Below are 14091 nucleotides of genomic sequence, written 5' to 3'. Positions count from 1 at the left end.
GGGTGGCTGTTTGTGAGGATGGACAGAGCTTAGACATGGAGACCCATTATTCTTGGTAGAAAATGTGAAATCACACTGAAACTGTCCTGGTTTGGAATTGAAATTATTATTATTGCTATTATTTTAGTTAAGCTGAAGTTGTGTCTACAGGCATCCAGCTTTTCCAGCCAGTGTAGGAATGTTTACAAATCTGAACCGGTTTCTGTTCCTATAAAGTAGATATTTCAGAGATTGAGTGCAAATTTTGAAAGAGATGAGGTGCATATAGAAGAAATGGAAGTGGCTGCTTTCCTGAAAGAGCTTAAGAAAAAAGTTGCATGTAAGCTGTGTTTCTTCAGAATTTTGATGGCAAAGTGTTGCATGGGTTTGGAATAAGACAGTGCTTCTCCTATCAGCTCACAACCCATCACCACTCTAATAATTAAAAAAAAAAAAAAGTTGATACTTAGAACATCAGGTCATAGCATCCAGGGCATGGACCCTAGAGACTAGGAAAAGGCACTTGGGGTTAGAGAAATGAAGTTTATTTCAATAGTGTGAAGGGCAGCAGGCATTAGCCAGGAAGAGAAGGGTAAGAGAAGACAGCTTTGCAGGATGCTGCAAGATGACTAGAGGCCACTCATTGGCGACTTCAAGAAATAAATGGCAAACACTTTATAGATCCAGCTTGCAGGGCTTTATTCATTGGCATCTGGAGGTTAAAAGTTAAGCAATGAATATGAAAAGACAATTCACACAAAAAAGTACAAATGACCAATAAGCTTTTGGAAAGATAGTAAACTGTACTAAATAAATATAAAACAAAACATTGAGATTAAAAATTTCTCCAATTAGATTGCAAAGTTCAACAAAATTGATATTGAATAGAGGAAGATACCCTATCCAGAAAGGGGCATTATCATGTATGATCCAATAATCTCATGAAGGAATTTCAGCTACTGGAATAGTAGTAATCCAGGTGTGCAAAGACATCTGTTACAACATTGTTTGTCACAGCAAAAACATGGACAACATAAATGTTTATCAATGGAGTAAGAAGTAAATAAACTGTAAGATACATTACAATGGTACATAATGCCACTATTCAATTTTGTAATGCTATGTACACTGACTTGAAAAGATGGAGGTTCATGAGATGGTAAAGAGAAAAATGAAAAATGAAGAACAAATTACACGGTTTAATCCCATTTAATATCTACCTATATTAAATATAAGCAAAAGTTAGCCTACCACAATTTCACGGATGCTAGCAAAAGATGATACTTCTGAGATAAAGGATAGCTTATTACTCACAGTAATGGCATAGACAGGATATTAGTATTTCTACCAATTCTCCTATGTACAATTTCCAGAGGGCAATGTGAAATGGGCCAGATGATACCAGCACATAGAGTGGGTTATGTTACAGAAGAGGGAATTTGAACTTAAGGAAGCCAGACCTTTTACACTAGGCAGTAAGTTGTCTGAGCTTAAATTTATAATAAGCAAGGGAGACATTATCTTTATTATATTGCTGAGTAAAACAAAAACAAAAACAAAAACAAAACACCTACTCTTTGCTCTGAAGGTAGACACTATATCTACCAAGGCTGTGGGTAGACACTATAGCTTCAAAAACGGTTTGCTGTACAAATGTCCTTGAAAATGTAGTCCTTACCAAAGGCAGTTAGTGGCTTTGCTTATGCTCAATAACAGAAGAGACTCCTGGAGAATTGTCCCTCAATATGCCATTGTTATTTGCATTTTACATAAACAACAACAAAAAAGAATTGTAGCTATCAAATAAAATGGGATGTTATTTTACCTAAACTTATAACAATGAAAATTTTGATAACCTGGTCACTGAATATCATAAAAACATATGTTTTTATTAATTTTGAATATTCATTTTTTTTTTTTAGAGACAGGGTCTTGCTCTGTTGCTGGAGTAAAGTGTGATCTTGGCTCACCACAGCCTTGAACTCCTGTCCTCAACTGATTCTCCCGCTCTGGCTTACAAAGTGCTGAAATTATAGGCATGAACCACTGTGCCTGGCCAGATATATCTTTTTATGCATGTGATATAAGAATATATATATTGATTGTGGCCAACATATTGTTTATTCTATGCTCATTTTACACAGTAGAAAATGAGTGATAATGATCATTTTATTTAATACATGTTTTTTACTCACTTAGAAAAACAATATCTAGACTGATAACAGGAATTATTCAAGAAAAAATTATATAGAGAATTTTTTAAATTATGCAGCTTTAATTATAGCCATCACAGGTATATTTTTTTATCACATATTTTTTACTGAAAATTTATTCTTAAAAACCTGTTCAATATCAATAGAAGGATCTTTTACTTTGTAAACAATACACACTACCTGTCTAGGAGAGTCAATTAAATAAAAGATTTTTTGAACTGAACTTCCAGCTTTTACTATTGAAGCAATTGAACCCAAAGACTAATGTGATTTGAAGGTGGCCAACAACTAGTTAATGTCAGAGCTGAGACTAAATCCCACATGCCCGGACTTGGAGCAAAGGATTCTGTCTTCTTATCCAAATCCACATACATGATATGATAGAGCTTTCAAACTGGGGTATGCGTACCCCTGCAGGCAATGGCAGCAAGCCAGGGAGGTAAAGCCACAGGATAAACACAGAGTGTCTTGCTTCAGTGTAAATATTACACAAAGATTTGAGGAGAGTTAGGGGAACCGCTTTATTTTTATATTAAAACAAGATTGATTGTAAAGAAGAATGCATATTTTACATGAATTTGAAAAATTTCAGGCTGGATTCCTCAGGCTATAATCTGACTCTATGGAAGTAAAATTCTCTCTGTTCACTCTACTAGGAATAATTCTTTTGTAAAAATTTCATGTCACCAATGTGAGAATGTCTTGGAAGGAGGCTTTATAAAAAAAACTGTCTTCATTAACCTCCATCCTTGACATTCCATAATTAAATTTGCTTTATTTAGCCTTTGTGATCAGTTAATTTTTTCTTGAAGAAGGAACATGTTAAGACCTTATAATAAATGAGTCTTGAGTTCCTTTCCCAAGAATATTTTTAAATTACCTGTTTAATATAAGGTGAAATGCTAAAAATAAAGGATAAACATTTTAAATGTGATTTTAGTAGAAATTAACTGGTGACTAGTTTACATCTGCAAGATGCTCTTTAAAACTATTTTGCATATGGTTATAAAATTACATTTGTGTAATGTAGAAAACTGAACAAATATTGTGAATTTTTATTTTTTTATGTAGAATATTCATGAATATCTGAAATGCTATAACACATATCAACAGCAAAAATGGGCCAATAAATTATTATATATGCCTTCTCAGTGGACTATTTCTCTCATTTGAGTTTTATTTCTAGGATAGAAACTACTTAAACAATAGTTTCTCTCCTTTTTTTTTGAGACAGAGTCAGCCTACTGCAACCCCTGCCTCCTGGGTTCAAGTGATTCCCCTGCCTCAGCCTCCCAAGTAGCTGGGATTACAAGTGTGTGCCACCACACCCAGCTAATTTTTGTATTTTTAGTATTTTGTATATTTAGTATTTTTAGTAGAGACAGGGTTTCATCATGTTGGCCTGGATGATCTCGATCTTCTGACCTTGTGATCTGTCTGCCTTGGCCTCCCAAAGTGCTGGGATTACAGGCGTGAGCCACCATGCCTGGCATCAAAATAAATATCTTGATGCAATTTTTTTTTTTTTTTTTTTTTTGAGACGGAGTTTCGCTCTTGTTACCCAGGCTGGAGTGCCAAGGCGCGATCTCGGCTCACCGCAACCTCCGCCTCCTGGGTTCAGGCAATTCTCCTGCCTCAGCCTCCCGAGTAGCTGGGATTACAGGCGTGCACCACCATGCCCAGCTAATTTTTTGTATTTTGAGTACAGACAGGGTTTCACCATGTTGACCAGAATGGTCTCGATCTCTTGACCTCGTGAGCCACCCACCTCGGCCTCCCAAAGTGCTGGGATTACAGGCTTGAGCCACCGCGCCCGGCCGCTTTGATGTAATATTTTTTAAAAAATCAAAATGTATGCAAATAGCACACATGATGAACAAAATGTCAAACTTTTAAATAGAGACATGATAAGTAGTAGTGGCTTTTATCCTTTTGCTTCAAGTTCCACAGAGACTCTGCAGGGCACCTCCTCGACCCCCCCCCCGCCCACCCTGAACATAAGACCAGAGGTACTCACACACATCTAATTTTCAGAAACCTAAATTTTCTGATATTCAAATCTTGAATCAAAACGATGATTACTGGGTGACTGCTGTTGAAGCGCTCTGATCTCCACTTGGCCTCGGACGTAGCTGATCCCCCTCTTCCTGGCATCCACCGCGCGCAGGGGTAACATGCGTGTGTCCAAGGCAGAAGCGTGGGTGCTGCAGGGCCACACGTGCAAACGTCACAGAAGTCAGTGTTTGGCTTCAAATATTCCCCATTGTGGATTGGCTTTCAGTCAACGGGAATGCAGTAACCGTTGGTAACAGAACAATGAGCTGCGCGCCAAGCCAAGTCTCTTGGTGTCACAGGCGGGAGCGGCAGGATTAATCACCGCTACCGCTGCCGCTGGCCACCCCTGTGTGCTGATGTCCTGGGACCCGATCCCCGTACCCCGTGCTTTCCGATGCTGGAGCCTACGGAGGGCGTCCGAAACGGCCCTACAGAGCAGTCGCCGGGTAAGCAGTACCTGCCTTCCCAGGCCACCAGCCCCTCAGGCCCCCTGCCCCAGGGCCTCACGTCCTCCTGAGGACTCTAGGCAGGTACTGAATTTGGAGGGAAATTTCAGTAGCCTGAAGATGGAGATAGGTCAGATTTCAAATTAGTTAGTTACCATAAACGGAAAAAAGAGTCCAGCACAAAATTAGGATGTGAACAGCAATGTGCGGTGGCAAACCCCATTCTGCACCGCCTGGGCTGGAAGTCTTTATTCTCCTAGGTGGGGTTTGGGGACTTCCCCATCCACACTAATAGGCTCATATTGACCTTTCGAAACTCAACATCTGCTGCGTATATAATTATGGTGCTTTGGAGATTAAGTGAAATGGAGATTAAGTAAATTTTGCAGTCCTGATTCTCCGTGTGTGTGTGTGTGTGTGTGTGTGTATCCCTGATATATTGTTCCCAGCAAGTGTAATCGACACCTTGAAGAGCAAACATTACTTGATGAACCCTACAAGCAGAGTTGAGAGCAGCTAAGATAATGATTAAAAGAATATTTGGGTGGGAAAAAATAATCTCAGAATTGTGACAGGTGAGACCTAGCAACGTAGCAAGGTTTTCTGGAATTCTCTGACTCATCTGCAAAGTGGTGGTGGTGGTGGTTGGGGGTGGGGGGGTGGTTGATTAAACCAACCTGAGAGTTCTGTGATGAATTGAAAGCTCCTCACACTAAGTCCTAACTTGTGCCTGCGTGTTGCATGGAGGAATAAGAATTTATCATCAGAGAGGACATTTTCTTCTGTAGGTTTTAGTACTGGCCTTATTCTTCTGGGATTTAATAATGCTACCATTTTCAAACTTTTTTTTCCTTTGATTATAGATCCTCAGGCACTGGGCTGTGGAGGAAGCAACTGCTGTTCTCCCCACACTAGAACTGTTCACAACCCAATTTTGTGATGAACTCTTTTTATTTTCCTTTCATGTTAACCAATTAATTTGAAATCTGACTTTTCCCCCTCTTCAGGCTGTTGAAATTTCCCTCCAAATTCATTCTTGTTTCTGAGTGAGATCCTCCACCAGCCAATATAATGCTGTAGATCGAAAATATACCTTCTTCAAATGCCCCTCTGCCTCCACTGTCCTTTTGTTCCTACACCTCACTTGACTCCTCTGTCTCCTTTTCAACATGCTTCCCTCTCCTTTCTCTCCATGTAGACACTTCATCATAATCTTCTTTAGACCCACTCTCCTCTGGTTAACTAACTCATCAGATCTGCACAGCTGCCGGGATGAGATCTCTGATGAGGTCCACATTTACATTTGCAGCTTTCTGGTGGGTGCCTTGACCTGTATGTTCCACCAGGGCCTTAATCTCAGCATTTCTCAGCTGCATCTGTCTTCCCTCCTTGTCACCTTTCTGATCATCAAGTCACCACATCATCATCATCATCGCCTGTGACTTCCCTCCTGCTAAGTCTCTGCCTCCATTTACTTGTCAGTTCCCATTCATTCTCCCTAAACATGCCCAATGTCATATCTGTTCATTGCTCATTCACACTTGCCTCCACCCTGGGGCAGGCTCATTAGCTGGTGCACTTCATTTTCCAGAGGCAGCCTTGCTTCCTGTCTACAGTTCTCACTCTACCCCAGGATCCCATACACATCACTGTGAGTCATTCTCCTGATGCCTAGCTTTCTCACATGTTTTTTCTAGATCAAAATCCAGTAATATCTTCCTGTTGCCCCAGAAGTGAGCACAATGCTGAACCACACATGAGTTAGGTGATTGAACAAACCAAGGACACCAACAGAGGAGGAAACATGTTTGCGAAATAACTTGATATTCAATATTGTATAAAAGCATTGATACTGTTATCCTGGGAAAAAATCAGAATTAAAATTTCTTACATGAATTTTACCATATAGTTACCTAGAATATATATTTCATATATATGTACATATACATGTTTATATATCATCTAAAATTAAATGATGTTAAGATAGAGTTCTCAAGGCCTGAAGAGGTTTTCTCTGGGCACTAAGTACACACTTCTGAGCCTAAATTTCAAAGTTGGCATAAATAATATGAGCCCAACCCATCTTTCTTAATTTATTTCTCACAATTGGCTTCCACATGCCTTTTACTTCAGCCTAAGGCTGTACAGACCCATGTACCTTACACATTCTTCAGCTTCTTCTGTTTTTTTTTTTTTTTTTTTTGAGAAGGAGTTTCGCTCTTGTTACCCAGGCTGGAGTGCAATGGCACAATCTCGGCTCACCGCAACCTCCGCCTCCTGGGTTCAGGCAATTCTCCTGCCTCAGCCTTTTGAGTAGCTGGGATTACAGGCACGCGCTACCATGCCCAGCTAATGTTTTGTAATTTGAGTACAGACGGGGTTTCACCATGTTGACCAGGATGGTCTCGATCTCTTGACCTCGTGATCCACCGGCCTCGGCCTCCCAAAGTGCTGGGATTACAGACGTGAGCCACCGCACCCGGCCACTGCTTCTTCTGTTTTGTGCATTTAGTCTCCTCTTCCACCAACATCCGATTTCTAATTTTCTTCACCTCTTAAGGCCCAGCCTGTCAGTTGTGCCCTGAAATCTTCCATCATGTTCAAGCTAACAGTACAGGCATACTTCATTCTACTGTGCTTCACTATATTGTGCTTTGCACGTACTGGGGTTTTTTTTTAATGTTACTATTGTAATTGTTTAAGAGACCACAAACTGTGCCTCTATAAGTTGGCGAACTTAATTAAATTCCTTTAGATGAAGGCATGTGACTAGTGAAACTGTGTGTTGACTGGGAACTGGAATTGTTCCACCACGGATTCACTAAAATATGAACTGGCACATTTTCATGTTTCTTGGCACTTTTATATTAATATTTTTTGTATCAGATTCATGCAGAATTACTGATTGGAAAGAAACATGCTGTGATAAAAACTTGTATAAATAATTATGATAGTGATTTACATATTATGCTGATACATTTCATTTCTCTTTTACCTTATATTTTTTGACATTTGATTTAAATCTTTAGACATTCTATGGCTAAAATTTTCAAAACGTGCATTACTTTCTGATTATCAGATTAATATGCGCTTATTGTAAAATACTAAAACATCACTAAAAATATATATTGCCTAGAAAATGAAAGTCCCTCATGATCTCAAGTGATGACTTTGGCTAATAATTTGAAGTGTGTGCATTTTGTATACATATAAATATGACTTAACAAAAATATTATTACACATATTATACTGCCAATTACTTTTCTATTTATAAATATATTTTAGATATCTTTAGATGTCTAGATATCCATCTGTATTAGAGTTCTCCAGAGAAATGAAACAATAGGATATATAGAGATACATAGAAAAATGCTTATTATGAGGAACTGGCTCACTTGATTATGAAGGCTGTCCCACAATCTGCTGTCTGCAATCTGGAGCCCGGGAGAGAGCCACTAATGTCATTTAGTCCAAGCTCAAAGACCTGAGAACTAGGAATGCTGAATGCTAAAGGCAGAAGATGGATGTCCTAGCTCCAGAAGAAAAAATGAATTCACATTCCTCTGTTTTTCTGTTCTACTAGGGCCCTCAGTGGCTTGGATGATATCCACCTCCCATTGTCGAGAGTGATCTTTACTCAGTCCACTAATACTAACGCTAATCTCTTCCAAAAATATCCTCAGAAACACACCCATAATGTTTTACCTGCTATCTGGGCATCCCCTAGTCCGGTCAAATTTATATATAAAATTAGCCATCAGACCACCTCTCTATTTTTAAACCACTTCACAGTATTCCATTGTGACGTCACATGTCAATTTAACATGCATTCTAATTAATGGGGACTATTTCACAACCACAGAAAATGTATGCTGAAATAAGCAGTGATAATCATATTTGTCTGTGTGTTTGCACCTGTGTGTTTCTGAGTCCTGGAGGTAGAATGGCTGGATCAATTTAAAAGCACATTTATAATTTTAATAGATGGCTGCCAAGTTTTAATTCTTCTTTAGGTAGGCTATAACCACCCCAAACACTATGCAAAGTTGTGACTGACTGTACATAATAGAGGCTGGTAGCTGACATCTTTAAATACCCAGATGAGAATGTCTAAGCCTGATCCAATGGGTTTTTCCAAGGCCCAGGTTTAGCTTGTGTAAGTGGGTAACAAAACACCCTGATGGTAATGTCTACACCTGAGCCTATGAATACTCCTAGCCCCTATATTCAGCTTGCTTAACAAGGAGTCAAAGGAAGTTTGGGACTATAAAAGTGCAGCTGCTCTCCATCACTAGGATACCTACCTTCCTCATTTCTGTAAATATGTTTGTTACAGTAAATATAACTCCTGTTAAAGTCCTCTGCTAAATAGTAAAACCACTGTCAAAATTTCATAAATCACTCAGAAAGATTTATAATTCAGTTATAACCTCACCAGTCACAGCAAATCCAAGCTAAAATTTGGTGACTATTTTGACCCTGATAATTACAATGTTTGTCAGATTCCAGAATTACAATGATTATACTTTTCACTTTTGTCATGTCTTGTTAGCTCTTCTTTTTCATGGCAAATTATAGACAGACCTTACTTTTTTCATATTATTTCAGGTCATGTGGCCTATTAATGTTATTTTATAATTTAGCAAAGGACTTCAAGGAAAAAAAGCAAAGTATTTAAGTAGATGTTGCTAAATTTTTCTTTTCTTTTTTTTTTTTTTTTTTTTAATTTTTTATTGGATTATAGGTTTTGGGGTACATGAGCAGAGCATGCAAGACAGTTGCATAGGTACACACATGGCAGTGTGCTTTGCTTTTCTTCTCCCCTTCACCCACATTTGGCATTTCTCCCCAGGCTATCCCTCCCCACCTCCCCCTCCCACTGGCCCTCCCCTTTTCCCCCCAATAGACCCCAGTGTTTAGTACTCCCCTTTCTGTGTCCATGTGTTCTCATTTTTCATCACCCACCTATGAGTGAGAATATGCGGTGTTTCATTTTCTGTTCTTGTGTCAGTTTGCTGAGGATGATGTTTTCCAGATTCATCCATGTCCCTACAAACGACACGAACTCATCATTTCTGATTGCTGCATAATATTCCATGGTGTATATGTGCCACATTTTTCCAATCCAGTCTATTATCAATGGGCATTTGGGTTGATTCCAGGTCTTTGCTATTGTAAACAGTGCTGCAATGAACATTCGTGTACATGTGTCCTTATAGTAGAACGATTTATAGTCTTTTGGATATATACCCAGTAATGGGATTGCTGGGTCAAATGGAATTTCTATTTCTAAGGCCTTGAGGAATCGCCACACTGTCTTCCACAATGGTTGAACTAATTTACACTCCCACCAACAGTGTAAAAGTGTTCCTTTTTCTCCACATCCTCTCCAGCATCTGTTGTCTCCAGATTTTTTAATGATCGCCATTCTAACTGGCGTGAGATGGTATCTCAATGTGGTTTTGATTTGCATCTCTCTGATGACCAGTGACGATGAGCATTTTTTCATATGATTGTTGGCCTCATATATGTCTTCTTTCGTAAAGTATCTGTTCATATCCTTTGCCCACTTTTGAATGGGCTTGTTTGTTTTTTTCCTGTAAATCTGCTTGAGTTGTTTGTAAATTCTGGATATCAGCCCTTTGTCAGATGGGTAGACTGCGAAAATTTTTTCCCATTCTGTTGGTTGCCGATCCACTCTAGTGACTGTTTCTTTTGCTGTGCAGAAGCTGTGGAGTTTCATTAGGTCCCACTTGTCTATTTTGGCTTTTGTTGCCAATGCTCTTGGTGTTTTGTTCATGAAGTCCTTGCCTACTCCTATGTCCTGGATAGTTTTGCCTAGATTTCCTTCTAGGGTTTTTATGGTGCCAGGTCTTATGTTTAAGTCTTTAATCCATCTGGAGTTAATTTTAGTGTAAGGTGTCAGGAAGGGGTCCAGTTTCTGCTTTCTGCACATGGCTAGCCAGTTTTCCCAACACCATTTGTTAAACATGGAATCCTTGCACCATTGCTTGTTTTTGTCAGGTTTATCAAAGATTGTATAGTTGTATGTATGTTGTGTTGCCTCCGGTGCCTCTGTTTTGTTCCATTGGTCTATATCTCTGTTTTGGTACCAGTACCATGCTGTTTTGATTACTGTAGCCTTGTAGTATAGTTTGAAATCCGGTAGTGTGATGCCCCCCGCTGTGTTCTTTTTGCTTAGAATTGACTTGGCTATGCGGGCTCTCTTTTGGTTCCATGTGAAGTTCATGGTGGTTTTTTCCAGTTCTGTGAAGAAAGTCAATGGTAGCTTGATGGGGATAGCGTTGATTCTGTAAATTACTTTGGGCAGTATAGCCATTTTCACGATATTAATTCTTCCTAACCATGAACATGGAATGTTTCTCCATCTGTTTGTGTCCTCTCTGATTTCGTTGAGCAGTGGTTTGTAGTTCTCCTTGAAGAGGTCCCTTACGTTCCTTGTGAGTTGTATTCCAAGGTATTTTATTCTTTTTGTAGCAATTGCGAATGGCAGTTCGTTCTTGATTTGGCTTTCTTTAAGTCTGTTATTGGTGTAGACGAATGCTTGTGATTTTTGCACATTGATTTTATATCCTGAGACTTTGCTGAAGTTGTTTATCAGTTTCAGGAGTTTTTGGGCTGAGGCGATGGGGTCTTCTAGGTATACTAACATGTCGTCTGCAAATAGAGACAATTTGGCTTCCACCTTTCCTATTTGAATACCCTTTATTTCTTTTTCTTGCCTGATTGCTCTGGCTAGAACTTCCAGTACTATATTGAATAGAAGTGGTGAGAGAGGGCATCCTTGTCTAGTACCAGATTTCAAAGGGAATGCTTCCAGTTTTTGCCCATTCAGTATGATATTGGCTGTTGGTTTGTCATAAATAGCTTTTATTACTTTGAGATACGTTCCATCGATACCGAGTTTATTGAGGGTTTTTAGCATAAAGGGCTGTTGAATTTTGTCAAATGCCTTCTCTGCGTCAATTGAGATAATCATGTGGTTTTTGTTTTTGGTTCTGTTTATGTGGTGAATTACGTTGATAGACTTGCGTATGTTGAACCAGCCTTGCATCCCTGGGATGAATCCTACTTGATCATGATGAATAAGTTTTTTGATTTGCTGTTGCAATCGGCTTGCCAATATTTTATTGAAGATTTTTGCATCTATGTTCATCATGGATATTGGCCTGAAGTTTTCTTTTCTTGTTGGGTCTCTGCCGGGTTTTGGTATCAGGATGATGTTGGTCTCATAAAATGATTTGGGAAGGATTCCCTCTTTTTGGATTGTTTGAAATAGTTTTAGAAGGAATGGTACCAGCTCCTCCTTGTGTGTCTGGTAGAATTCGGCTGTGAACCCATCTGGACCTGGGCTTTTTTTGTGAGGTAGGCTCTTAATTGCTGCCTCAACTTCAGACCTTGTTATTGGTCTATTCATAGTTTCATCTTCCTCCTGGTTTAGGCTTGGGAGGACACAGGAGTCCAGGAATTTATCCATTTCTTCCAGGTTTACTAGTTTATGTGCATAGAGTTGTTTGTAATATTCTCTGATGATGGTTTGAATTTCTGTGGAATCTGTGGTGATTTCCCCTTTATCATTTTTTATTGCATCTATTTGGTTAAATTTTTATTTTCAATACAAAACCTATGCGAATAAAAGTTGCTTCTCCACCAAAAATTCTCACAGCATGAGTATGTTAGCAACTCATGAAAAATGAAGGCACCATTGCTTGCCAAGCAAGGAAAAATGTATTTATTCATTTGTTCAGAGAAAAATGACATGTATTCATTCATTTTATGTTTTTTGAGAACTTACTGCCTGCCAAGCATAATGTGAAAGGCACAAAAAAGAAAGTCCTATAATAATGTACATTTTATCCTACTCCCTCCACCTCCAACCCTGATGCTGGGTGATTTCTATATAGGAAATCTATGAAATACTAATTCTTCATGGTCAAAGAAACATTTAAGAATAGTTATTTAAAGACCAAATTACCTTGCCTCATAGAGAATAAAAAAGTTGCATTTGGTGTATATGTACACATAAATATTTTTCTCTCTCTAATTTAAATTATTTAAACATCTGTGCCCAGGATTAAGGGTAATGAAATTTAACCACAAAGATGAGTAAATAATACATAATTATAGTGTTCGCATTTATCAGTTTAGAATGGTTACCTCCATATTCACCTTTCTTTTGATCTTGTTGTTGACATTATTGTTATTGACTGCAAATGCCTCAGCATTTTTGTTCGTTGGAATGTAGTTTGACATTAATTATATGTTATCAGGCAGTTGAAGATCAGCTAAAGATATGTGGCCACAAGAGGGATGATGATGTCTTTGAACTGTTCCTTTCTAAAAAGTAAGTGTACTTAACAGAAAAAGTGGAAGAATATCATGTTATCATGTTTCATGGATTCAAATGTTTTCATTTTTTCCCCTCAAGGACTGCAATCTACTCCAATTATACTCCATACTCCAATTATTTTACCACTTGCTGGAGTCCACAGTTTTCTATTGGAAAGACTTGATACTGAAATTGATAAAAACAAAGATTATGGAAACAGGCTGTTTGAATCCCAGCTCTGTCTCTTCCAGCGGCTTTGTCTCTTCCAGCTGGGTGATCTTGGTGTTATAAGCAAAATTTTTGGTGCCACAAAAGAAGTAGCACTCAAATATAAATTTCCTCAGCAAGGCAATTTTCTTCTATAGAAGGGTGCGGCTCACAGATGGAACAATGGTGAGCACACACCCAGATAAGGGAGAAGAAGGAATACTTATTCCTGATGGAGGATTGCCCCTACTGCTGTGTCGTTCCCCTGCTGGCTAGGGTTACATGGCAACTGTACAGTCTAGACTAATTCTGACTGGGTATCTTAAAGGGAGCAGGGGTATGAGCTGAAGAGGTGGGGTGGGTTGTCTGGTGGGAAGGACGGTTACAGGCAGGTCAGAGCAGGTAGCTAGGGGTCAAAGCAGGTGACCAGAGCAGGTGACCAGGATGAGTCAGGACAGAGCAGAAGGCCCGGAGAACAGATGTGAACTACTGATTAGAACTGGTGGAAAAGGTTGTTTACTGAAACGACAAGGATGTCAAACTTTAAAATGGAGAATTAAAGAATAAGAGAGCTGAACATAACTGACATACTGATTCTTCAAAGAGAAACTTGGGGTATCATAACATTGGGTATATCATATAACCTCCCTGTTTTGATTGTCAGATTTGACAAATAAGTATACAAGACAACCAGCTGAATTTGAATTTCACAGAAATAACAAATATAATTTTATTTAGTATAGTATGTCTCACACAGTAGTTGGAAAATTTGTTGTTTCCCTGAAATTCAAATGTAGCCCAATATCCCATATTTTATCTGGTAACCCTATTCCCTAGGTAT

The 14091-nt window shown here is 38.8% G+C and overlaps 1 protein-coding gene and 1 long non-coding RNA gene across 5 annotated transcripts in view; one reads left to right on the top strand and one right to left on the bottom strand.

Annotated features, from left to right (window-relative positions):
• LOC118143671 (uncharacterized) overlaps nt 1-4400 on the bottom strand; it is a 33659-nt gene extending 29259 nt beyond the window's left edge. Inside the window, exon 1 of the long non-coding RNA XR_004727966.3 lies at nt 4210-4400. This is a non-coding gene — a long non-coding RNA (uncharacterized LOC118143671). The remainder of the gene's footprint in view (nt 1-4209) is intronic.
• Nucleotides 4401-4471: 71 nt separating this feature from the next.
• LRRC72 (leucine rich repeat containing 72) overlaps nt 4472-14091 on the top strand; it is a 61466-nt gene continuing 51846 nt past the window's right edge. For 3 of the 4 annotated variants that reach the window (XM_078342631.1, XM_078342630.1, XM_035253714.3), the window contains exons 1-2: nt 4472-4693; nt 12985-13058. In XM_078342631.1, coding sequence (XP_078198757.1) covers nt 4604-4693; nt 12985-13058 — 164 coding nt within the window. In that variant the 5' untranslated portion in view covers nt 4472-4603. The remainder of the gene's footprint in view (nt 4694-12984; nt 13059-14091) is intronic. The other variant, XM_078342632.1, reaches the window with a different exon arrangement.

Source organism: Callithrix jacchus, chromosome 11 (genome assembly GCF_049354715.1).
Source record: "Callithrix jacchus isolate 240 chromosome 11, calJac240_pri, whole genome shotgun sequence".
In the NCBI taxonomy this organism is placed as follows: Eukaryota; Metazoa; Chordata; class Mammalia; order Primates; family Cebidae; genus Callithrix; species Callithrix jacchus.
The sequence above is the reverse complement of the archived record's forward strand: the minus strand, read 5'-3'. Positions and strand labels throughout refer to the sequence as shown.